The sequence below is a fragment of the Mobula hypostoma genome, chromosome 20 (assembly GCF_963921235.1).
Source record: "Mobula hypostoma chromosome 20, sMobHyp1.1, whole genome shotgun sequence".
NCBI lineage: Eukaryota > Metazoa > Chordata > Chondrichthyes > Myliobatiformes > Myliobatidae > Mobula > Mobula hypostoma.
Window position 1 is genome coordinate 7,203,788 of NC_086116.1, and position 26,712 is coordinate 7,230,499.

The following is a 26,712-nucleotide window of genomic DNA, read 5'->3' on the forward strand; positions in this document are numbered from 1 at the left end:
AGTTTTTAAGTTGGTTTGTCATGTGTTTTCGTGATATCATTCTGGAAAAACATTTTTATCATTTCTTAATGCATGCATTACTAATGGACAATAAAAGGGGACTGCATGTCCTCATAATCATAATCTTATGATATTCAAATAGATATCAACAAAGCATCATCCAACAGTATTCTGTTAAATATCAATTCCACACAAGAAAGTGTGGAATGATAATAAATACTCCATTAGAAACATAGGAACATAGAGAACCTACAGCAGAATACAGGCCCTTCGGCCCACAAAGCTATGCCGAACATGTCCTTACCTTAGAAATTACCTAGGGTTACCCATAGCCCTCTATTTTTCTAAGCTCCATGTACCTATCCAGAAGTCTCTTAAAAGACCCTATCGTATCCGCCTCCACCACCGTCACCAGCAGCCCATTCCACGCACTCACCTCTCTGTGTAAAAAACTTACCCCTGACATCTCCTCTGTACCTACTTCCAAGCACCTTAAAACTGTGCCCTCTTGTGCTAGCCATTTCAGCCCTGGGGAAAAGCCTCTGACTATCCACACAATCAATGCCTCTCATCATCTTATACACCTCTATCAGGTCACCTCTCATCCTCTGTCGCTCCAAGGAAAAAAAGCCAAGTTCACTCAAACTATTCTCATAAGGCATGCTCCCAATCCAGGCAACATCCTTGTAAATCTCCTCTGCACACTTTCTACGGTTTCCACATCCTTCCTATAGTGAGGCGACCAGAACTGAGCACAGTACTCCAAGTGGGGTTTGACCAGGGTCCTATATTGCTGCAACATTACCTCTCGGCTCCTAAACAGTCCCACAATTGATGAAGGCCAATGCACTGTATGCTTTCTTAAGCACAGCGTCAATCAGCGCAGCAGCTTTGTGTGTCCTATGGACTCGAACCCCAAGATCCTTCTGATTCTCCACACTGCCAAGAATCTTACCATTAATACTATATTCTGCCATCATATTTGACCTACCAAAATCAACCACCTCACACTTATCTGGGTTGAATTCCATCTGCCACTTCTCAGCCCAGTTTTGCATCCTATCAATGTCCCACTGTAACCTCTGACAGCCCTCCACACCATCCACAACACCCCCAACCTTTGTGTCATCAGCAAACTTACTAACCCATCCCTCTACTTCTTCATCCAGGTCATTGATAAAAATGACGAAGAGTAGGGGTCCCAGAACAGATCACTGAGGCACACCACTGGTCACCGACCTCCATGCAGAATATGACCCATCTACAACCACTCTTTGTCTTCTGTGGGCAAGCCACTTCTGGATCCACAAAGCAATGTCTCCTGGATCCCATGCCTCCTTACTTTCTCAATAAGCCTTGCAAGGGGTACCTTATCAAATGCCTTGCTGTAATCCATATACACTACATCCACTGCTCTACCTTCATCAAAGTGCTTAATTACATCCTCAAAAATTCAATCAGGCTCCTAAGACATAACCTGCCTTTCACAAAGCCATGCTGACTATTCCTAATCATATTATGCCTCTCTAAATGTTCATAAATCCTGCCTCTCACGATCTTCTCCATCAATTTACTATCCACTGAAGTAAGAGTCACTGGTCTATAATTTCCTGGACTATCTCCTCTCCCTTTCTTGAATAATGGAACAACATCCACAACCCTCCAATCTTCTGGAACATTTCCCGTCCCCCATTGATGATGCAAAGATCATCGCCAGAGGCTCATCAATCTCCTCCCTCAGCTCCCACAGTAGCCTGGGGTACATCTTGTCTGGGACCGATGACTTATCCAACTTGATGCTTTCCAAAAGCTCCAGCACATCCTTTATCTTAATATCTACATGCTCAAGCTTTTCAGTCCGCTGTAAGTCATCCCTACAATTGCCAAGATCCTTTTCCGTAGTGAATACTGAAGCAAAGTACTCATTAAGTACCTCTGCTATTTCCTCCAGTTCCATACACACTTTTCTACTGTCACATTTGATTGGAGCTATTCTCTCATGTCTTATCCTCTTGCTCTTCACATACTTGTAGAATGCCTTGGGGTTTTCATTAATCCTGTCCACTAAGGTCTTCTCATGGCCCCTTCTGGCTCTCCTAATTTCTTTCTTAAGCTCCTTCCTGCTAGCCTTATAATCTTCTAGATCTCTATCATTACCTAATTTTTTGAAGCTTTCGTAAGCTCTTCTTTTCTTCTTGAATATATTTACAACAGCCTTTGTACACCACCGTTCCTGTACCCTACCATACTTTCCCTGTCCCATTGGAATGTACCTATGCAGAACTCCATGCAAATATCCCCTGAACATTTGCCACATTTCTTCTGTACATTTCCCTGAGAACATCTGTTCCCAGTTTATTCTTCCAAGTTCCTGCCTGATAGCCTCATATTTCCCCTTATTCCAACTAAACACTTTCCTAACTTGTCTGTTCCTATCCCTCTCCAATGCTATGGTAAAGGAGATAGAATTGTAATCTCTCCGTCTCCAAAATGCTCTCCCACTGAGAGAACTGACACCTGACCAGGTTCATTTCCCAATACCAGATCAAGTACTGTCTTTCCTCTCATCTACATATTGTGTTAAGAAACCTTCTTGAACACACCTAACTAAATTCCACCCCATCTAAACCCCTCGTTCTATGGACATGCCAATCGATATTTGGGAAATTAAAATCTCCCAACACAACAACCTTGTTATTATTACACCTTTGCAGAATCTGTCTCCCTATCTGCTCCTCTATGTCCCTGTTACTATTGGGTTGTCTATAAAAAACACCCAATAGAGTTATTGATCCCTTCCTGTTTCTAACTTCTACCCACAGAAACTCAGTAGACAATCCCTCCATGACTTCCTCCTTTTCTGTAGCCATGACACTATCTCTGATCAACAGTACGATGCCCCCACCTCTTTTGCCTCCCTCCCTGTCCTTTCTGAAACATCTAAAGCCTGGCACTGGAAGTAAACATTCCTGCCCCTGAGCCATCCAAGTCTCTGTAATGGCCACAACATCACAGCTCCAAATGCTGATCCACGCTCTGAGCTCATCTGCTTCGTTCATGATACTCCTCGCATTAAAATAGGCACATCTCAAACCATCAGTCAGAGCACATCCCTTCTCTATCTCCTGCCTATCCTCCCTCTCGCACTGTCTCCAAGCTTTCTCTATTTGTGAGCCAACCGCCTCTTCCTCCGTCTTTTCATTTTGGTTCCCATCCCCCAGCAAACCTAGTTTAAATTCTCCCCAATAGCCTTAGCAAACCTCCCCACCAGGATATTGGTCCCCCTGAGATTCAAGTGCAACCCGTCCTTTTAGTACAGGTCACTCCTGCCCCAAAAGAGGACCCAATGATCCAGAAATCTAAATCCCTGCTCCAATCCCTCAGCCACACATTTATCCTCCACCTCACTCTAGTCCTATACTCACTGTCAGGTGGCACAGGCAGTAATCCTGAGATTACTACCTTTGAGGTCCTGCTTCTCAACTTCCTTCCTAACTCCCTGTAGCCTGTTTTTAGGACCTCCTCCCTTTTCCTGCCTATGTCGTTGGTACCAATATGTACCTTGACCTCTGGCTGTTCTCCTTCCCACTTCAGGATATTGTGGATGCGATCAGAAACATCCCAGACCCTGGCACCTGGGAGGCAAACTACCATCCGTGCTTCTTTCTTGCATCCACAGAATTGCCTGTCTGAGCCCCTAACTATAGAGTCCCCTATCACTGCTGCCATCCTCTTCCTTTCCCTACCCTTCTGAGTCTCAGGGCCAGACTCTTTGCCAGAGGCACGGCCACTGTTGCTTCCCCCAGGTAGGTCATTCCCTCCCCAACAGTACTCAAACAGGAGTACTTGTTGTCAAGGGGTACAGCTACAGGGGAGCTCTGACTTCTGCCCTTCCCTCTCCTGACTGTTACCCACTTATCTGTCTCCCGTGGCCCCAGTGTGACTATCTGCCTATAGCTCCTCTCTATCACCTCCTCGCTCTCCCTGACCAGACGAAGGTCATCGAGCTGCATCTCCAGTTTCATAATACAGTCCCTAAGGAGCTGCAGCTCGATACACCTGGTGCAGATGTGGCCGTCCGGGAGGCTGGGAGTCTCCTGGACCTCCCTCATCGAACACTGAGCACAGAACACCGGCCTCACACACATACTTCCTGTCTGTATTCTACACAGGCAACCTACCTCGTCTAGACCCATTATCACCAAAGCCCCGTTGAGCCAAAGCTTCCTACTCTGTCTTCCTCTACACCGTCGTCCGCTCTATAAGGCTGTCTCCTTTTAAACTCTTCTCACTGTTCTCACTGGCTGAAGTCCACACGCTTGCGCAGTCGTGCTCAGGTCAAACTGCTGAAGAAATAACCGTGTCTTTTTAATTCTTCTCACAATATATAATGGCAAAATATATATTACGATGTCTGATGCTCTTCGAGTTTTCTCCCTTTTAAAAGTAATGTACAGTTCTTAGCAAATGATAGCAAGAGGTACAGGAGCCTTAGGCCCCACAATACCAGGTTCAGGAACAATTATTGCTCTACAACCAACAGGCTCTTGAACTGCCATTGATAAGTTTACTTACCACAACTTTGAAGAGATTCCACAACATATAGAATCAATTTCAAGGACTCTACAGTTCATGCTCTCAGTATTACTATTTTAATTTTACAATTTGTCTTGTTCATTGGTGTCTGTTTATGCGTACTTTTACATAAATTCTACTGTACTTATATATTTTCATGAAATGCCTGCAAGAAAATGAAACTCCAGGTGGAATATAGATAACAAATTTGCTTTGACTTGATATATGGAGAGAATGCCTGACACAATAGCTGAGCTGTGTATATCTGAAAATTGAAATGCCCATTTAGCTGGGTGATCAGTGGGCTAGATGGCTTATGGTCGGTCGCAGTGGTCTGAGTGAGTAGTGGTCAGTGACCACTCACTGGACAATTAATGGTCAGTAGCTGAAGTGACTACTTAACTATTTAACTGAGTGACTAGTGATCAATGATTGGTGTACAGAGTGACTAGAGGCCCAGTGATTAATAACACTGGACAATAAAAATTTTGCTTCCTGAATACTTTTGGGTGTATCTTATGGATTTTGGACTGCTGACATGAAAATCACATTGAAATTTCCTATCACGCACCAAGTCAATTAAAATATTGCCCACAAGTTTTATATCCTGTGCAGACATGCTTAGGCAGGGCTGATGCTGCATGGGAGGACAGGTTTTAGAAAGGCTATAAAAGCATCGCGCAAACCATTCTATGCATTGTGTTTACATGTATATCGGATTGCCAACACGTTGATGCACATGCTCTACATGCATTGCATATTGTGTGTACACATCATAATAAAGTAATTGTATTTTCAGGAATATTTGTGATAGCAAAATATCTCACCAATGTTGCAACAGCTGTGATACTTCCTGTTATATTTGTGACAAGTATCTCAAAGTCAGAGCATGACTCGTCTTATTAAGAAACCCTATGAGCTCTACTTTGGGTGTAAAATTGGTAATCAAGACAAAGCCTGGGCTCCTCACATTTGTTGTGCAACATGGGCTGTCGATCTTAGAGTATGGCCATTCACTGTCCCAATGATATGGCGAGAGCAGAAGGATCATGTGACAGACTGCTCCTTCTGCCTGACCAGTGTGTCTGGTTTCTCTGCTAAAAACAAGAAATCCATTGAATACCCCAGTCTCCCTTCACCATGAGACCTGTGCCACGTGACAATAGTCTTCCAGTACCAAAGCCACCAGAGACCTAGAGTCTAGAGGAAGCAGATATAGATGCTGTGATGCACCAGCCAGGAATGGAAAACAACACTGACACTGATACAGATTTTGAACCTTTTATGTCCAGAGAGCCTCATCTGATAACTCAATCTGAGTTAAATAATCTGGTCAGAGACTTTGGTTTGCCAAAGCAAAATCAGACTTACTGTGTTCAAGACTGCAAAGATGGAAGCTGACGTCACCAGGCATAAAAGTTTCCTTGAAAGATTTCAATTTTTGAGACAGGTGTTTCCCAGAATAACTGATGCCAAGATTAACAAAGTCATTCAAATAGCTTTCAAATCCCTTACTCACTCTTCCTTCAGTTAGTCCTGACGAAGGGTCTCGGCCTGAAACGTCGACTGCGCCTCTTCCTATAGATGCTGCCTGGCCTGCTGCGTTCACCAGCAACTTTGATGTATGTTGCTTAACAAAATCATTTTTGTTGGTCCACAAATTGAACAGGTCACCAATGACAGGCAATTTGAAGAACTTCTAGTGGGACCGGAGAAAATCACATCAAAAGCATTCAAGGATGTTGTTGAAAACTTTGACAACTGCAGAGTACTAAACTACCCGGCGATGGTTGACAACATGCTTCAAGCATACAGAACCATGAAGAGCAATTTGACACTAAAGACTTACTTTCTGCAATCCCATTCATACTTCTTCCCTGCACATTTTGGCGCTATCAGCGATGAGCATTGTGAAAGGTCTCACCAGGACACTGCGGTCATGGGCATTGTGGTATCAGGGCAACTGGAATCCATCAACGCAGGCTGATTATTGTTGGACAACGAAGCGAGAAGTCTCAAGTCAGTACAAACGAAAACAATCAACAAAACGTTTTAGCTTAGTTGAACTATTGCAAAGCGTCAGCACCGTTACGCAATTAAACGCTATTCAATAAAAGTTAATTTCTTATTTCTCCATGTGATACAAGTAGTCCAGTCTATCACAAACAAAACAATTCTGAGAAACCACACTCCGGAAAGAAATTGTAATCTACAACCAATGACAAGGGAGACCAGCGGGAGCTGCGATTGGACCTTGGCGCTTGCATCTTGCAGCCAATGGGAGACAAGATTCTCATTTGGAGTACGTCACTGCCGCGCGAGAGGCCAACGGCTGGTGAGCGAAACGGAAGCCGGTGGGAAGGAGGCGGGAACTGGGTAGACGTCAGCCAATGAGAGATGTTGTTTGGAAATGACGGACGGCGCAAAGTGAGCTGAAATTGAGCATTGGCGTAGCCTTGCGGAGGGGGTTCTGTGCGCCTGCGCGGGTGTTTGAGCGGGAGCGGCCAGCCGCTGGAGCCGGGCCGGTAAGTGAGTGTGGTGTCTGGCCGTTCCCTGCACCGTTATCCCGCTCGCGCCTCTGTGCTCGGTCCCTCACTGCAATTGTGCTGTTCCAGTCTGGTTTTAGTCATGCGCCGAAGGGAACCGTGCTAGCTGGGCCCAGAGCTTGGTGCCCAGTGACCTCAGGCCAGTGAAGTCCTGACCAGTCCCGGCTTCTGTATGCTCCGCCATGGGAGTCCACTTCTTCCAAGGATGGATATAAAACTAATTGCAAGATGGACATGGAGCTTTGATGTTAGTGGTAAATTGGCAGGGTGACAGAGAGGCTGGATTTGTTACAATCTAGGTCTTTAATATCCTAAAACCAGTGCATATTTGAAAGGATTAATGATTTATATATTTGGAATAACTTGGTCTGTGTTTGACCTTGTAGTAGTGGTTTGAAATCTATTATAGAATAGTTATTTTTCAAACGCTTCATACAAATGATGGATGCTGATGTTACCAGGACACGAGAGTTCTTGTTATTTCCAGAGCACGTCGTTTAAACAAACATATTTGCTGTATGGTTGAAAATGAATCCAATTATATTGCCTGGAACACGAGTTCTTTTAACTTTGATCTGTCTATTCACTGGTGTGTATTGTAGCCTTCTGGAATCTCCTTTTTACATTCCTAGGTGGCTTAATGTTTTGATAACAATTTCTACATTCTAGTTATTAGCTACTGTATTTGGTCTTGTTTTGTTTTTCCAAATAGAAATTTTGTCCAGCCAGTTTTAATGTCTCATCAGTTTCTCTCAAAGAGATGAGCTTGTCATCTACTGTTTTTGTATTAAAGTAAGCTTGTATATCTTTGGGAGGGGACTGTATCAGAGACACAACAGTGACTATTTAAGCCTACCAAATCTACTAGTCATCAACCATTCATCACTAATCCTACATTTTATCCTCCTTACATGCTTATTAAGTCTCTCCAGATTCTTTTATTAACTTACTTATTAAGCTATAGCATGAAATAGCTATATTTGAGCCCTACTGCCCAGCAACCCCTGATTTTTAACCCTAAATTGGGACAATTTACAATGGACAATTAACCTACCAAATGGTATGCCTTTGGATTGTGGGAGGAAACTGGAGCACCTGGAGGAAATCCACATAGTCATGGGGGAATATATGAACTCCTTATAGACAACAGTGGGTTCTCTCACCCACCTATATGTGGGGCAATTTATGGTTGCTAATTAACCTTTCAACCTGCATGTCTTTTTAATATGCAAGTAAACTATACAGTCACAGAGGTGGTGTACAAGTTCACACCCAGTGCCAGTGTCTGGATTGAAGTCTGATCTGTTGCTGTAGCAGTGACTTTTGTCACTGTGCCACTGTTTGTCAAGAGACACAATTCTTGCAATAAATAGTGTTAATTTTAAAAATAGTGTAGTATATACAGTGAATAATGGCATTCTACTGTAGTTAGTGCGATGCATTACAGCATCAGCTGGGCTTTGATTCCCACTCCTGCCTGTATATTCTCACTGACCATGTGGATTTCCTCCCAGTGCACTGGTTTCCATCTATATTCTAAAAACGTATGGTTAGGGTTAGTGAGTTGTATGCATGCTGTGTTGGTTCTAGAAGCATCGTGACACTTGTAGACTGCCCAGCATAATCTTTGCTGATGCAAAATGACATATTTCACTGTACTTTTTGTGCATGTGACAAAGTTAAATTTTCTTTGTCTTTAAATAAAATGTAGTAATAAATTTGAATGGTGCACTTAAATCATGCCAGTACTGTGATTTTATGTGAAATCAAGTACTTCACTGCCATAAATGAGCCCCCCATCCCTAATCAATTACATTACATTTTGATTAAATGGTCATTGAGTAGCAGTTCTTAAATTTAAGCTAATCACACTCCTTGTGAAGGTAAAAGATTCTATACTGCCACAGCCAAAAGTAGATAAACTCAAATATAAAAATTTGGGTATTGCAGCATTACAGGGAAATGTAATTCATCAGGATAATGCACTAAGTTTAGGTACTCCACTAAATATTCCAAGCTTCCCTGTTACTCCATCTAATGTAAGACCTGTCCAATGGCATAATGAAGCAGTCCCTTCATGCTGCACTGTGGAATAAATCAGCTGAGGAGAGCTTATTTTGTGGTCTTTTAAAAGCAATTGTCATATAGCAGGGAAGATTTCATTTCAACTTTCCCGTTTTAAATACCTGTCAAATGGAAGTACAAGCATGTTTACAGCTGTATTGTAATCGTATCATCTTTTTGATGCAGATCCTGAGGATTCCATTCATTACGGGCTTGCCATAATCTGCAGAATACCCTTTGTGATTTGCTTTTCAATTATTGGGACAGCTATAGGTTTTTAAACTGTTAAGTCATATCGTCATGGATCTGATTTCGGATGGCCTGGAAGGAATTGAATCTTGTGAAAAAGCAACACATCTTGGTTCGGATCCCCTAAATGATGGATGTTTATTTGAGGTGGATTCTGATATATCAGGCTTTGAAATTCCCGAGACACCCAGGTATAAAAGATCTTAACATTTCTTCAATCATTACTACAGATTGCATTATTTATCTATCTAGCCTTTAATTTTCTCACATTGTCCCTCTTATTTTAAGCCCTGTTTTTTCCAAGCAAAACAGTAAACCTTATCAAGCACCAGCTACAACCCAGGATAGGAACATTGCTAATGATGAGAAGAAACCTAGATCTGTGAGTTGGTCTTTTATCTTGTACTTTTGTTGCTTCTCATTAAAGACTAGTTTAAACAACCTTTAGCCAAACATTTGGATCTTGTACAGCACTTTGCAAAAGGCTTGTATTGAATGCTCTAGAAGTAGGGAGGCTATTCCCTGAAAATAGGTCATAACTTCACTGAACAAGAACATATTCAGAAATTTTTCTTTAGGCTATTTGGGACAAGATGTTAAAAGTGTTTAATGGTGGTTCTGCTTTGCAATGTGCCCCTGCTCTAATGTGGATGAGCAAAGATGGGAATAAGGCTTAAGTGAGACTCGGTACAATATAGACAAGCTCAGCTTTCCCCAAGTGGGATCACAGAATTGTCAGTTCAAAATAGTGTGGTTAAAGGCTGTGACTTGCATCCTAGGATTCTAAACTTCTGATTGAGAAGATGTGCAACCACTGTATTCACTAACTTTCATTTCTGGGAAGTGCTAATGTTCAATGCAGGGGAAAATGGAGGGTGGCAGAAACTACGTAGCTGAAGTCCAGTTAGAATTGCAAAAACTATAGTCAATTATTTAGGAAAAATTGAAATCTAATGAAGTAGAATTAACACTATTTCATGAAACAAGCCATGCCTGACCCAAGGTTTGATTGTCTCAGCCAGAACAGATAAAGGGGAAGTGGTAGATGAGTTGTACTTGAACTTCTTCATGAGAAGTGTAACTTTTGGTTAAGCTACAAGGATCGAGGTTTGCCTTGAGGCTGGGGATAAGAGGATCCTTTATTTCGAGGACAGACTGATCATTTTGGTGCCACAGGGATTGGTGCTGGGACTAACCATTTGTAAGACTTGGAAGCAAATTTACGAAAACCACATTTTGTAGGTAACCAAAAAATAGGTGGGAAGGCAAAGCCAACTGCTCTACAATATACAGTTGTTGGTAGCTGATTGGCAAATGTGGGGACAGTGTAAACTGGAAGAAGGAATACTATAAGTATAGCAGAAAGTTGCAGCATAAAGGATATCTGGGTTCTTGTGCATAAGGTGTAATGCTGGGACACCAGTCTAACAAGATATAGGGAGGGCTAATGGAATGTCGAAACCTGTTTCAAGGGAGTTAGAATATAAAAGTACGCAATTCTTACTGCAGCTGTAGTCAGACCACATCTGGAATTGTGAGCAGTTTAACATGAGTCTCATTGGAGGCATTTTAGAGAAGATGCTTTAGAATGATTTTATGGAGTGATTTTTTTTTCTTCTCTCTCTGCCCTACAAGGAAAGGATAGGCGGAGAAATGAGAGGTATTTGGAAGAGTTGAAGGTAGTATGAAGCATTAGTTTTCAAGGGCAGAACAGAGTGAATGGTGAGACACTTCTCCAAGGAAGTTGGGAGCCAGCCTTGCTATTAAGGAGTACCCATTTGGGGGTCTGCAGAGAATAGGGCCTTGTGTATTTTGGAGAGGAGAGAAAGAAGGCAGTACAGTAAATCTGAAATGTCAGATCAGACACTATTCTATTGAATGGCTTGAATACAATTGCCTGGTGCCTCTTCCTGCTAGTAGTCTTGTGGATTTGCCATTTGAGATTTTTCACAAACCAAACCGTCAATATTTGGCAAAGGTAGATCTTGCTGGCTGACAGTTCTTGAGCCACTGCCACTCCTGAGATGGGTGCACTGAAAGCCTTGACATAATTTCACTGGTGGCCTTTGTCAGATAGTAAAGCTCTTCCTTTTATCTTGACCCCGTTGCTTTATCATTTATTCAGATGTTCCTTTATTTATAGTTTTCTCAATTGTTAAAGTACTAAATCAAAGATTGTATTGTTCCTTGTCTAGTCCTTGTTCAGTTTGCATAGGTGAAAGTAAGAACAAAGGAACAGAGGTAGCCCTGAATCTTCTCATTCCTGAACTGTAGAGATGTAGAAAGTGATCTGATTAACCCAGTTCCATATCCAGAAATCTAAGTGCTTGAGTGAACATAAGCTACCACAGCTTTTTTTTTTGATTAATCCTAAAATGGTTTGTCCCTTTATTGAGATGCTTGCTACTGGTTCTAGAAGCATTGACCTAGAAAATCTGTATCCTGTCAATTTTAAGTTTCGATAAGAATCTGTTACATATGCATGAGTGTACCATCATTCTAGCATGAGTGAGTTGTGCTGTTTAATTTGCTCTTATATTAACTTCCAGATCTTGATCCACTTGCCCCTTCTATTTCACTACATTTTGTTTTAAAGCTTAAGACTGTGTTTCTTTGGGTCACTTGCTGTATAGGATATTATAGGCCCTTTGGCCCACAATGTTGTGCTGAACTTTTAGCCTTTTCTAAGATCAATCTTCCCTCCTACATTGCTCTTCATTTCCCTTTCATCCGTGTGCCTATCTGAGAGTCTTTTAAATGGCCCTAATGTATCTGCCTCTGCCATCACTCCTGGCAATGTGTTCCATGCGCCCAGTACTTTTTTTATTTTTAAAAAAAAAGGACTTGCTTTTGACATTCTTTCCCCCTTGTACTTTCCTCCATTCACCTTACAATTATGCCCCTCATTTTAGCCCCGGGGGGGGGGGGCGGATTTCTGGAATTGATGCTGCTTGTCTTGTACACCTCTACAATGTCACCTCGCATCCTCCTTCACTACAAAGACACTAACCCGTAAACTACTCCATCAGGCACTTTCTGACCTTTCTGCGGTTTCCTGTCTTGTTAGCCACCTCCGAGCCCGAAAATAAAACTGGATTGGAATAAAGTAATAGTCGGCCCCGAGGATCTGTGCCAGGAACAAGAGCTAAGATACCTGGCACTAGTGAAACAAATACTAAGCATCCTCTGCATTAAACAAATGTTTGGGAGCTTGGTATATTCTCCTAAACATGAAGGAAATCTTTATTCTATATTACCATGGTTGATTTCGTGCAGGATTTTATTTTAAATTGGTCTAGTTGATTTTTTTTTTGTTTAGAAACATAGAAAATAGGTGCAGGAGTAGGCCATTCGGCCCTTCAAGCCTGCACCGCCATTTATTATGATCATGGCTGATCATCCAACTCAGAACCCCGCCCCAGCCTTCCCTCCATACCCCCTGACCCCTGTAGCCACAAGGGCCATATCTAACTCCCTCTTAAACATAGCCAATGAACTGGCCTCAACAGTTTGCTGTGGCAGAGAATTCCACAGATTCACCACTCTCTGTGTGAAGAAGTTTTTCCTAATCTCAGTCCTAAAAGGCTTCCCCTCTATCCTCAAACTGTGACCCCTCGTTCTGGACTTCCCCAACATCGGGAACAATCTTCCTGCATCTAGCCTGTCCAATCCCTTTAGGATCTTATACGTTTCAATCAGATCCCCCCTCAATCTTCTAAATTCCAACGAATACAAGCCCAGTTCATCCAGTCTTTCTTCATATGAAAGTCCTGCCATCCCAGGAATCAATCTGGTGAACCTTCTTTGTACTCCCTCTATGGCAAAGATGTCTTTCCTCAGATTAGGGGACCAAAACTGCACACAATACTCCAGGTGTGGTCTCACCAAGGCCTTGTACAACTGCAGTAGTACGTCCCTGCTCCTGTACTTGAATCCTCTCGCTATAAATGCCAGCATACCATTCGCCTTTTTCACCGCCTGCTGTACCTGCATGCCCACTTTGAATGACTGGTGTATAATGACACCCAGGTCTCGTTGCACCTCCCCTTTTCCTAATCGGCCACCATTCAGATAATAATCTGTTTTCCTATTTTTGCCACCAAAGTGGATAACTTCACATTTATCCACATTAAATTGCATCTGCCATGAGTTTGCCCACTCACCCAACCTATCCAAGTCACCCTGCATCCTCTTAGCATCCTCCTCACTGCTAACACTGCCACCCAGCTTCGTGTCATCCGCAAACTTGGAGATGCTGCATTTAATTCCCTCATCCAAGTCATTAATATATATTGTAAACAACTGGGTTCCCAGCACTGAGCCTTGCGGTACCCCACTAGTCACCGCCTGCCATTCTGAAAAGGCCCCGTTTATTCCCACTCTTTGCTTCCTGTCTGCTAACCAATTCTCCACCCACACCAATACCTTACCCCCAATACCGTGTGCTTTAAGTTTGCACACTAATCTCCTGTGTGGGACCTTGTCAAAAGCCTTTTGAAAATCCAAATATACCACATCCACTGGTTCTCCCCTATCCACTCTACTAGTTACATCCTCAAAAAATTCTATGAGATTCATCAGACATGATCTTCCTTTCACAAATCCATGCTGACTTTGTCCGATCATTTCTCCGCTTTCCAAATGTGCTGTTATCACATCCTTGATAACTGACTCCAGCAGTTTCCCCACCACCGACGTTAGGCTAACCGGTCTATAATTCCCTGGTTTCTCTCTCCCTCCTTTTTTAAAAATTGGGGTTACATTAGCCACCCTCCAATCCTCAGGAACAAGTCCAGAATCTAACGAGTTTTGAAAAATTATCACTAATGCATCCACTATTTCTTGGGCTACTTCCTTAAGCACTCTGGGATGCAGACCATCTGGCCCTGGGGATTTATCTGCCTTCAATCCCTTCAATTTACCTAACACCACTTCCCTATTAACATGTATTTCACTCAGTTCCTCCATCTCACTGGACCCTCTGTCCCTTACTATTTCTGGAAGATTATTTATGTCCTCCTTAGTGAAGACAGAACCAAAGTAATTATTCAATTGGTCTGCCATGTCCTTGCTCCCAATAATCAATTCACCTGTTTCTGTCTGCAGGGGACCTACATTTGTCTTTACCAGTCTTTTCCTTTTTACATATCTATAAAAGCTTTTACAGTCTGTTTTTATGTTCTCTGCCAATTTTCTCTCATAATCTTTTTTCCCCTTCCTAATTAAGCCCTTTGTCCTCCTCTGCTGAACTCTGAATTTCTCCCAGTCCTCAGGTGAGCCACTTTCTCTGGCTAATTTGTATGCTACTTCTTTGGAATTGATACTATCCCTAATTTCTCTTGTCAGCCACGGGTGCACTACCTTCCTTGATTTATTCTTTTGCCAAACTGGGATGAACAATTGTTGTAGTTCATCCATGCAACCTTTAAATGCTTGCCATTGCATATCCACCGTCAATCCTTTAAGTGTCATTTGCCAGTCTATCTTAGTTAATTCACGTCTCATACCTTCAAAGTTACCCCTCTTTAAGTTCAGAACCTTTGTTTCTGAATTAACTATGTCACTCTCCATATTAATGAAGAATTCCACCATATTATGGTCACTCTTACCCAAGGGGCCTCTCACGACAAGATCGCTAATTAACCCTTCCTCATTGCTCAAAACCCAGTCCAGAATAGCCTGCTCTCTAGTTGGTTCCTCGACATGTTGGTTCAAAAAACCATCCCGCATACATTCCAAGAAATCCTCTTCCTCAGCACCTTTACCAATTTGGTTCACCCAGTCTACATGTAGATTGAAGTCACCCATTATAACTGCTGTTCCTTTATTGCACACATTTCTAATTTCCTGTTTAATACCATCTCTGACCTCACTACTACTGTTAGGTGGCCTGTACACAACTCCCACCAGCGTCTTCTGCCCCTTTGTGTTACGCAGCTCTACCCATATCGATTCCACATCTTCCCGGCTTATGTCCTTCCTTTCTATTGCGTTAATCTCTTCTTTAACCAGCAACGCCACCCCACCTCCCCTTCCTTCATGTCTATCCCTCCTGAATATTGAATATCCCTGAACGTTGAGCTCCCATCCCTGGTCACCCTGGAGCCATGTCTCTGTGATCCCAACTATATCATAATCATTAATAACAATCTGCACTTTCAATTCATCCACCTTATTGCGAATGCTCCTTGCATTGACACATAAAGCCTTCAGGCGCTCTTTTACAACTCTCTTAGCCCTTGTACAATTATGTTGAAAAGTGGCCCTTTTTAATGCTTGCCCTGGATTTGTCGGCCTGCCACTTTTACTTTTCTCCTTTGTACTTTTTGCTTCTATGCTCACTTTACACCCCTCTGTCTCTCTGCACTGGTTCCCATCCCTCTGTTGTGAACTAACCTCCTCACGCCTAGCCTCTTTAATTTGATTCCCACCCCCCCCCCAACCATTCTAGTTTAAAGTCACCCCAGTAGCCCCCGCTAATCTCCCTGCCAGGATATTGGTCCCCCTAGGATTCAAGTGTAACCCGTCCTTTTTGTACAGGTCACGCCTGCGCCAAAAGAGGTCCCAATGATCCCAAAACTTGAATCCCTGCCCCCTGCTCCAATCCCTCAGCCACGCATTTATCCTCCACCTCATCGCATTCCTACTCTCACTGTCGCGTGCACAGGCAGTAATCCCGAGATTACTACCTTTGCGGTCCTTTTTCTCAACTCCCTTCCTAGCTCCCTATATTCTCCTTTCAGGACCTCATCCCTTTTCCTACCTATGTCATTGGTACCTATATGTACCACGACCTCTGGCTCCTCACCCTCCCACTTCAGGATATCTTGGACACGATCAGAAATATCCCGGACCCTGGCACCAGGGAGGCAAACTACCATCCGGGTCTCTGGACTGCGTCCACAGAATCGCCTATCTGACCCCCTTACTATCGAGTCCCCTATCAGAACTGCCCTCCTCTTTCTTGCCCTACCCTTCTGAGCTACAGGGCCAGACACTGTGCCGGAGGCACGGCCACTGTCGCTTCCCCCGGGTAAGCTGTCCCCCCCAACAGTACTCAAACAGGAGTACCTGTTGTTAAGGGGCACAGCACAGTTTCTTGGCATTTTTCTGAAAAATATTCATTGAATGGACTTCTCAGTACTTTGTCTCCCCCCCCCCCCATTTGTATCCGTATCCTTACTGATTATTACTGTTCTTTTCCTGCTTCTTTACTATCCCACCATTTTTGTAGTGGAGAAGGTGCAGTGTTTGCTTTACCAGTCTCTCCACTGCATTGTGCTATTTTGTAACTTTCACTATCTTAGATCTTGCCTTCCCTCAACCTTTCCTAGGTTAGTTTAATTTCTCAAATGTGTCAAGATTCTCTCCCACCATCACACTTTCCCACCTTCATTGTTCTTCCCATCTTAAAAAATGAGTGGAATATTTGTTCTCATTTAGCTAGCACTAGGCAATGACCATTAAATTTCTCTGCCACAAGGTACATCAGAATATTCCTCAATTTACCTTCAATCAGAATATTTAGTAGATTGTTTTGGGGTGGGGATGGTGGTAAGAAAGATTCCAGAATTTGTGGGTGAATTTTCAAATGTACATTAATGGTAGGGCCACAGATTATTCAGGTGCGACTAATTTGTGTGCTGAACTGCAAGTTTGCCCTTTAGTCCTATTCTCCTTGACCAGTCCATCTTGTGCCAATGCTTTCTCATATAAACCAATTTCATCAGCCACCACCTTGCACTTAATTTGAAGTAACAAGTGAGAGCGAGATCATTGCGAAGCAGGTGCCATATGAAAGAACAAGACTGTCAGGAGTGAGTCATAATTTGAAGAAGCAAGTGAGACATCATTGCAACGCGGGGGCCATTTGAAAATTAGCGTGACTTTGAGCCATTAAAAGTAAGCAAGGTGTAAACAGAGTGGCCATTGTTGTAGTGGGCCAGTGTTAGTGGGAGGCTTTGGCTCAACAGGCTTGGGCAAGCACTGGTGGAGGTTCTAAGTAAGTTTCTGGTAAGTTTTTTTTTGTTTATTAGTACACAGCTAGTGTGCTGAGAATGTGTCCAGAGATGGTGGTATAGATAGATGTACTTTATTGATCCTGAGGGAAATTGAGCTTCGTTATAGCCGCACCAACCAAGAATAGAGCGTAAATATAGCAATACAAAAACCACAAACAATCAAACAACAAAATGCCAACTATGCCAGATGGAAAATAAGTCCAGGACCAGTTATTGGCTCAGGGTGTCTGACCCTCCACAGGAGGAGCTGCAAGTTCGATGGCCACAGGCAGGAACGGCCTCCTGTGCCGCCCAGTGTTGTATCTCATGGAATGTGGGCGAAGTCCAACAGTAAAAAGTTCAATATCCGGTCTACAAACACGTTCCTCCATCGTAATATGACCCGGATTGCACCATCTGTTGTTAACCAGAACAGTAAGCACCGAACTCCTTTACGCTTACCACTCTCAGTACACTTTGGTCAGCTGGAACGGTCTGGAAGCCGTCCATGGAAAAGTTTTGATCGGGTATGTCCTGCAGCCCTGTTCCAGTGAAACATATCACACTGCACTCCCGAAATGTTCTCTGACGCCTGGCTAGCGCCGTGAACTCGTCTGTTTTATTACCCACCGAACTCCTCTTCTCCATAAGTCTCTGTTGTCTCGACCTGGTCCTCTTTGCTCGACTTTGTGATCCCCCTGTGCATCCTCTGTTTTCCTCCAGATTTCAGCAGGGGTGTCCGCCGCTCTGCTCACTAAACCGGCCGGCATTAGCGCAGCAGCTGGTCCCTGGAATGAACAATGTGACCATGCTTCTGTCTGGCGTGTCAGGATGTAACTATTTCCTGCGCTAAAAACCCAAATAAAACTATCTCTACCAGCATGTTAGAGAGGGTGCAGCTTTGACGTGTTACCGGGGGGAAAAAAAATACAAAAAATAGCGTAAGTTTAATAAGTAAGAAGAAAAAAGTAAGAATACTAATCAGAACGGCTGTAACAGGCTGCATACACGACCGGCTCATGTGCACTATGAATGTTCTTTGTATGAGATGTAGGAACTCTGGGAGACCTTCAACTTCCCTGATAACTACATCTGCATGAAGTGCATTGAGCTGCAGCTTGACCTTCTGCTCATATGGGAGAATGAAGAGGTAGTCACTCCTAAGTTGTAGGAGATAGATACCTGGGTGACTACCTGGTGAGGGAAACAGAATAGGAGGGCAGTGCAGAGTACCCTTGTGGCTGTACCCCTTCAGTAATGTCTGCTGCTTTGGATACTATTGAGGGGGATGATCTATGGGGGGTGGGGGGAGGAAGCAGCAGCAACAGGGTCTTTAGCACTGAGTCTGTCTGTGGTTCAGAAGAGAAGGGTGGGGGGGTGGATAAGTGTACAGTTGTGATCGGGGATTCTATAGAGGGGCAGACAGGAAATTCTGCGGATGTGATAAAGACATGGAAATATATTTTGCCTCCCAGGTGCCAGGGTCAGGGTCATGGTTTTGACTGGGTCCGCAGCATTCTGAAAGGGAGTGTGTGCAACCAGAAGTTGTGGTGCATATCGGTACCAACGACAGGTAGGAAATGGGAAAAAATCCTGAAACGAGAATATAGGGAGTTGAGTAAAAAGCTGAAAAGCAGGACTTCCAGGGTAGTAACTTCTGGATTACTGCCTGTGCCATGCGCCATGGAGAAAGAATAGGATGATTTGGTAGATGAATGTGTGGCTGAGGATTGGTGCAATGGACAGGGTTTCAGATTTCTGGATTATCGAGATCTCCCCTGGGGAAGTTGTGACCTGTATAAAGAGGCCAGGTTACACCTGAACCTGAGGGGGACCAATATCTTTGCAGGCAGGTTTGCTAAGGCCTTTGGGAGGTTTTGAACCAGGGGTTCCTAACCTGGGATTGCAGACCCCTTGCTTTATGGTATTGGTCTCAAGCATTTATTAAAAAAAAAAGTTTGGTAACCCCTGTTTAAACTAATTTGTCAGGGGGATGGAGATTAGAGTGATGGGGCTGAGGATGGGGCAGTTGGTATTCAAGTCAATGTAGCAAGACGGAGGATGGAGAGGCAGATGACAGGGCAAAATTGCCGTCAGTGGGATGAGCTGAAGTGTGACATGGAGGCATAATCAAAATGAGTGGATTCCGGACAGGAGGTGTTGTATTTGAATGCAGAGTGTGGAATAAAGTAGATGATCTTGTAGTGTAATTAGAGATGGGCACATATGACATTGTGGGTATCACTGAGTTATGGCTGAAAGAAAATCTTAGGAGCTTAACACCCAAGGGTATGCATTGTATCGAAGGGACAGGCAGGTAGGCAGAAGGAGTAGGGTGGCTCTGCTTTTTAAAAATGAATTCAAATTCTTAGAAGTGACAGAGGATCAGAAGATGTAGAGTCCTGTGGGTAGAGTTAAGAAACTGCAAAGGTAAAAACTCACTGATGGGACTCCAAACAGTAATCAGGATGTTGGATACAAATTACAACGGAAGATAGTAAAGGCATGTAAAAAGAGCAGTGTTATGATAGTCATGGGGATTTCATTATGTTGGTAGATTGTAGAAAATCAGATTGGTGCAGGATCGCTAGAGGTAATTTGTAGAATGACTACAAAATGGCACTAGGAAAGGTAATTCTGGATTGGATGTTGTATAATGAACCAGATTTGATGAGGGAATTTAAGGTAAAGGAGCCCTCAGGAGGCAGTGATCATAGTATGATGGAATTCACCCTGCAATTTGAGAGGGAGAATATACAATCAGATGTATCAGTATTATAGTGGAGTAAAGGGAATTGGAGGCATGGGAAAGGAGCTGGTCAAAGTTCATAGAAAGAGGATAGCAGATCAGGAATGGCAGGGGTTATGGGGGAAATTTGGAAGGTGCTGCATAGGTGCATCCTAAGATTTAGTATTCTAAAAGCAGAATGACACAACTGTGGCTGACAAGGGAAATCAAAGACAGCATGAAAGCAAAAATTAGGGCATATAATTTAGCAAAGAATAGTGAAGTTAGAGGATTGGGAAACTTGTTTTTTAAAAAAACCACAACAAAGGCAACTAGAAAAGCCACAACTAGAGAAAAAATTAAATGTAAAGGAAAGCTAGCCAATAATAAAGATATCAAATGCTTTTTCAAATGCATGAAGAGTAAAATAGGCAAGAACAGATATTGGACTAATAAATGACACTGGAGAGATGGTGGTGGGGAGGGGGGAGAGAGACAACGAAATGGCAGATGAACTGAATAAGTATTTTGTATCAGTCTTCACTGGAAGACACTAGCATTAAGCCAGAAATTCGACTGTTGGGGGCAGAAGTGAATGTAATTGCTATTACTGGGGAGAAAGCTGAAAGTAGACAAATCACCTGGACTAGATGGACTACACCCCAGGAATCTGTAAGATGTAGCTGAAGAAATTGTGGAGGCATTAATGATCATTAGTAATCTTTCAAGAATCACTAGTTCTGCAGGACTGGAATATTGCAGATATCACTGCGTCCTTAAGAAGGAAGGGAGGTAGACGAAAGGAAATTGTGGGTCAATTAGCCTGACATCAGTGGTTGGAAACATTTTGGACTCCATTATTAAGGATGAGGTCTTGTGGTACAGAGGCACATGGTAAAATAGGTCAAAGTCAGCATGGTTTCCTTGAGGGGGAAAAGTTTGCCAGACAAATCCGTTAGAACTCTGAGGCAATTGCAGGTGGGATAAACAAAGTCAGTATATGTTTATTTGGATTTTCAGAAGGCCTTTGACAAGGTACTGCACATGAGACTGCTTATGGTAAGCGTCCATAAGTATTACAGGAAAGATACTAGCGTGGATAGAAGATTGGTTGACGGGCATGAGGCAAAGAATGGGAATAAAGGAGGCCTTTTCTGGTTGGCTGCTGGTGACAAGTGGGGTTCAGTGTTGGGATTGCTTTTTGTGTTTATATGTCAATGATTGGGTGACAGTTGATGGGTTTGTGGCCACATTTGCAGAGTATACGAAGATGGGTTGAGGGGCAGGTAAAATGTTGAGGAAGCAGGGAGATTATGAAAGGACTTGGACAGATTGGTGGAAATGGTACAGAAGTGGCAGATGGAATAGTGTAGGAAAGTGAATGATCATGCATTATGGTAGAAGGAAGAAGTATAGACTACTTTCTAAATAGGGTGGAAATTCAAAGTTGGGTACAAAGGGACTTGGGAATCCTTGTGCAAAATTCCGAAAGCAGGGGTTCCCAACCTACGGTCCACAGACCTGTTGCTTAATGGTATTGGTCCATGGCATAAAGGTCTTTCCCTGGAGGTTAACTTGCAGGTTGAGTTGATAAGTAAGGCAAATGCCACGTTAGCATTCCTTTTGAGAGAACTAGATACAAGAGCAATAGTGTAATGCTGAGGTTTTATAAGGCAATGGTCAGACCATACTAGGAGCATTGTGAGCAGTTTTGGGGCCCCTCATCTATGTGCTGGCATTGGAGAGGGTCCAGAGGTGGTTTAAAAGAATGATCCTGGGAATGACAGAGTTAATGTGAGGAGCATTTCTTGTGGTCTTATGCACAGCCCCTCTGGATGACATTCTTTCTCATCTCTGGTTTAACAACATAAAATGCTGAAGGATCTCAACATGTTAGGCAACATCTGTGGAGAGGAATGAACAGTCATTTCAGGCCAAGACTCTTCCTTAGGATTGATTAAGGATGTCTACCTAAATGTCAACTGTTTCTCTCTATTGATCCCATAGCATTTTGGTGTGTGTGTATATGTTTGGATTTCCAACATCTGCAGAATCTATGTTTTAGTCTAATAATACAGGTTAAATATTCCACATTTATAGTTTACAATTTGCCAAATTTGGTGATTTAGAGGCACATTTTATTGCTGCTCAAATTGATTTTTCTAAAATCTTTGTTGCCATGTCATTTAATGAAGTGCTGTATTTTCTTAACTGTCAGTTGCTTGATCCCACTTTTCCTGATTAGCTGCTACCTTCTAATCTTAAACTGTCTGAACCTGGAGAGATCTGGAAGATCATCAGTGGACATCTTTAGAAAAGTATATGTAAACAGATTGGGAAAAGAAACTTGTTAGGTTTAATTCTATTTAATGTTGGTTCCCATGTTTTGTATTATGGAACCGACTTTTGGCTAATTCCTTTCCTATCTTTTGCGGGAATATTTGCTACACTGTTTCTCTTGCTACATGGTGATTTACAGTACTGGAACTTTCCAGAACTGGTCATTCTTATTCTTCCTTGGGACTTGTTAATAACTTTCTAATTTGTATCCCTTTGCCCCTTTAGTTGTGTTTTCTTACATTAGTCTTCACAACTTGTACAATTGAATTTTAAGCTTGCGTACCAGCCCAACTATAGTATTGTGTTTAATTCTGGTATTTTTGAGCTTTTAAAAAAGATGTGCTGGTTTTTAAAAATCCTTTGTTGTGAAATTGATGGTTTTATGAAGTTGTAGTCTAATCCCAACTTGGTTACTGTCCCCGGCTTCTGGAAATGGATAAACTGCAAAATAGCAACACAATGTTTCTAAATGGTCCCATGTGTTATGAATGCTCCTCAAATTAGTTTTTCCTAATTCAAATGAATAAGTTTTCACTCATTTGTTGAATTGAAAGGCAATTTTTGTTGATGGAAAATGTAGCTGCTGTTGAGGGAGGTGGTGCAGATCTATTATTATTGCTGCAGTGTTTTTTGAAGTTCAAAAGCACTAGAAATGCAAAATTATCCCCACCTCCGCTATTTAAACATATTGCCTAGTCACTCATTCAGGTGTTTTTAAATTTCTAGTGTATTTTTCAAAAATGGGTTGCAAAGCCAATTTTTTTTTCAGTATTATAAGTTGGTTAATTTTGTGGAAAGAGCAAATCTACTCTGGAAAATGTAGCTTGTGGTGTTTGATAGCTAGCAAGTATACATTTGTAATGAGAAGAGATTTTTAAAGTTGAAATTAATCATTTACATTTAGAGTAAAGCTTTGCTCTGAAACTCCGTTTTTGCCTTTGAAGTTCTCTTAGTACTCTCCAATTTTGTGAACAGGGAAATTGTATAAAAATAGTAGAAAAACAGATGTTTAAGGAAGTCTTTAAAAGATTTAATTCATTGTACCAAATGAATTGTGCAACTGTGGCAAATTGGTAAAGTTTGGCATGTTATCGGTTGGTGTATGGAATATTGTTTTTAAAAACAAAGAATGACAAAGAATTTGCTTGTCTACAAACATATTTTAAAAAATGTGTTCCTGCATTAGAGGATGAGTTGAGAATGGGAGGAATGGCACTTAAGCTGTTTTGTACAATAAAATAATGGAAATTAAGTTCCTCCCTTTTGCTCTGGGTTTGCTAAGTATTGTTGGAGGCAAGTGTACAAAAAGCAGATTGCTGGACCTGACAGCATGCTTCTAAGGTTGAATAGAGATACCAGATGGAGTAGTTGTAGAATTTGGGAAGATCACATTCTATAAATGTTTTGGCAGGTTAAATACAGGTAGCAAACATTGCTAAAAAGAACTCCTGAAGTAGCAACAGCAGTCATCAGGGAGAATGCTGGAATCCCATTTTGGGAGGTAGTAGAATGTGAGAAAACTATACTATTGGATAGAATTGCTATAGCTTTGTGAGGGTGGGGGATGGGTGGGAATCATGTTTATCGAATGTAATGTATGAAAGCAGTTATTGAGTGGGAGGAGTGTCTAAAAAATGTGACCATTGAACCCAAGTAGAAATAAACTTTATTTTGGTAGACGCATCTATCAATATTAATTTAAATGCTTGCTTTTCTCTTAGGCTACTAAGAACACAACCCATCCACCGAAGAAGTGCCTTGTTGTGACAACTGGGACTCCTCAAAAGTGTGCCAAGCAATTATTTGTCGAGGGCAAAGCCTCTTTTCCCTTTTTGCAGCAGAAGACTCCTGTTTGTTCAAAGCAAAATGAATCTGCCCTAAGTCCACTACTTAGTAAGAAGTCTACAAAATCCAACACAGCTTCCACTTCTACAAGAACGGGTTCTGCTTCTAAAAAATACTTGAAAGTACCATCAAAAAAATGTCGTGCTGAAAAGTTAAAAGTGTCACCCAAGTCAAGAGATTCCAGTATTTCTCTTGTCCAAACAAATTGGGTTAACAGAAATTGTCATTCTTCTTCAACTGTTTCTAGTTCTTCACATTCACCAGCCATGAAAAAAGCCAAAACATCAACTGCTAGTAGCTCGGGTTCAAGAAGGGCCAGCAACATATCCTTGAAGGAAAATGAGTGTGTACCTTCAGTTAGAACTTCCTTGGGCTTTGTAAAATCGCCCATGAACACTTCAGTGTCCCCTGGCTTGAAGCCGGCAGAATCTTCAGGTTCTGTGACGCTAACAAATGGCATAAGTGATTGGATTGATCTCCTGGATGACAGTACTGACATAGTGGGTAGGTTTTTGTACCTTGTACAGTGAAGTAATTTTGAACATTAATCAGGTGCAAAATTGTTCTCAACATAACTATCTTTGTGGGGGCGGGGGTAATACTCTGGGTACCATATTAGGGCATTTAGTCATCTGGCACCTAGAATGACATTTGCTGTCCCTGTAATTAAGCAAGTAATGTTTAGTGAAAGTGGATTGGGAAAACCAGGTCAGTACGGGACCTTGGGGGAGAGAATTTGTAGAATGTCTAAAGGATGACTTTTTGGGACAGCTTGTTGTTGAGCCCACCAGGAGATTGGCTATGCTGGATTGGGTATTGTACAATGATCCGGAGGTGATGAGAGAGCTTAAGGTCAAGGAACCCTTGGGGAACAGTGATCACAATATGATTGAGTTAACATTGAAATTTGAGAGGGAAAAAATACAATCCAGTGTATCAGTATTTCAGTGGAATAAAGGAAATTACAATGGCATGAGCAGGGAACTAGCCGAAGTTGACTGGAAAGGGACATTTGCAGGAAGGACAGCAAAGCAATGATTGGAGTTTCTGCGAAAAATAAGGGAAGTGCAAGGCAGGTATATTCCAAAAAGAAATTTTCGAATGGAAGAAGGACACTACCGTGGCTGACAAGTGAAATCAGAGCCAAAGTAAAAGCAAAAGGGCATACAAGGAAGCCAGGGCTAGTGGAAGCTTTTTTAAAAACTTGCAGAAGGAAACTAAGAAGGTCATTAGGAAGGAAAAGGTGAATTATGAAAGGAAGCTGGTGACTAATATATAAGATACTAAAAGTTTTTTTTTAAGTATGTAAAGGGTAAAAGAGTTGAGGGTAGATATAGGACCAATACAAAATGATGCTGTAATAAGAGATGCTGAGATGGCAGAGGAACTGAATGTATTTTGCATCAGTCTTCACAGTGGAAGACGTCTGCAGCATACCAGACATTCAAGAGTGTCAGGGAAGTGAAGTTTGTGCAGTGAAAATTATGATTGAGAAGGTGTTCAGGAAGCTCAATGGTCTGAGGGTGGATAAGTCTCCTGGACCTGATGGAAAGCACCCTCGGGGTCTGAAGGAAGTAGCTGGAGAGATTGTGGAGGCATTAATGATGATCCTTCAAGAATCAATAGATTCTGGCATTGTACTGGATGATTTGTAATTTTCCAGTCTTACTCTATTTAAGAAGGGTGGGAGGCAGCGGAAGGGAAACTATAGACCTGTTAGCCTGACATCAGAGATTGGGAAGTTGTTGGAATCGATTGTTAGGGATGAGATTCTGAAGTACCTGGAGGCATATGTCAAGATAGGCCAAAGCTAGTATGGTTTCCTAAAAGGAAAACCCTGCCTGACAAACCTGCAATTCTTTGAGAAAATTGCAAGCAGGGTAGACAAAGGAGATGCAGTAGATGTGGTGTACTTGGATTTTCAGAAGGCCGTTGACAAGGTGCTGCTCATGAGGTTGCTTAGCAAAATGAGGACCCATGGAATTACAAGGAAGCTTCTAGCATGAGTGAAGCATTGGCTGGTCAGCAGAAAACAGTGGGAATAAAGGGATCCTATTCTGGCTAGCTGCTGGTTACCAGTGGAGTTCCGCAGGGGTCGCTGTTGAGACTGCTGTTTTTTACGAATGTATGTCAATGATTTGGACTACAGTATTAATGGATTTGTGGCTAAATTTGCCAATGATACAAAGGTAGGTGGAGGAGCCGGTAGTGTTGAGGAAACAGAACCTACAGAGAGACGTAGATAGTTTAGGGGAATGGGCAAAGAAGTGGCAAATGAAGTACAATGTTGGAAAGTGTACGGTCATGCACTTTGGAAGAAATAAATGGGCAGACTATTATTTAGATGGGGAGAGAATTCAAAATG

General features: G+C 42.3%; 1 protein-coding gene across 6 annotated transcripts in view; it reads left to right on the forward strand.

Moving 5' to 3' along the window:
* Window positions 1-7,056: 7,056 nt before the first annotated feature.
* si:ch211-59o9.10 (uncharacterized protein LOC561841 homolog) overlaps window positions 7,057-26,712 on the forward strand; it is a 33,127-nt gene continuing 13,471 nt past the window's right edge. For 3 of the 6 annotated variants that reach the window (XM_063072108.1, XM_063072112.1, XM_063072113.1), the window contains exons 1-4: window positions 7,057-7,100; window positions 9,372-9,625; window positions 9,723-9,816; window positions 24,224-24,851. In XM_063072108.1, coding sequence (XP_062928178.1) covers window positions 9,486-9,625; window positions 9,723-9,816; window positions 24,224-24,851 — 862 coding nt within the window. In that variant the 5' untranslated portion in view covers window positions 7,057-7,100; window positions 9,372-9,485. The other 3 variants (XM_063072111.1, XM_063072110.1, XM_063072114.1) reach the window with 3 other exon arrangements.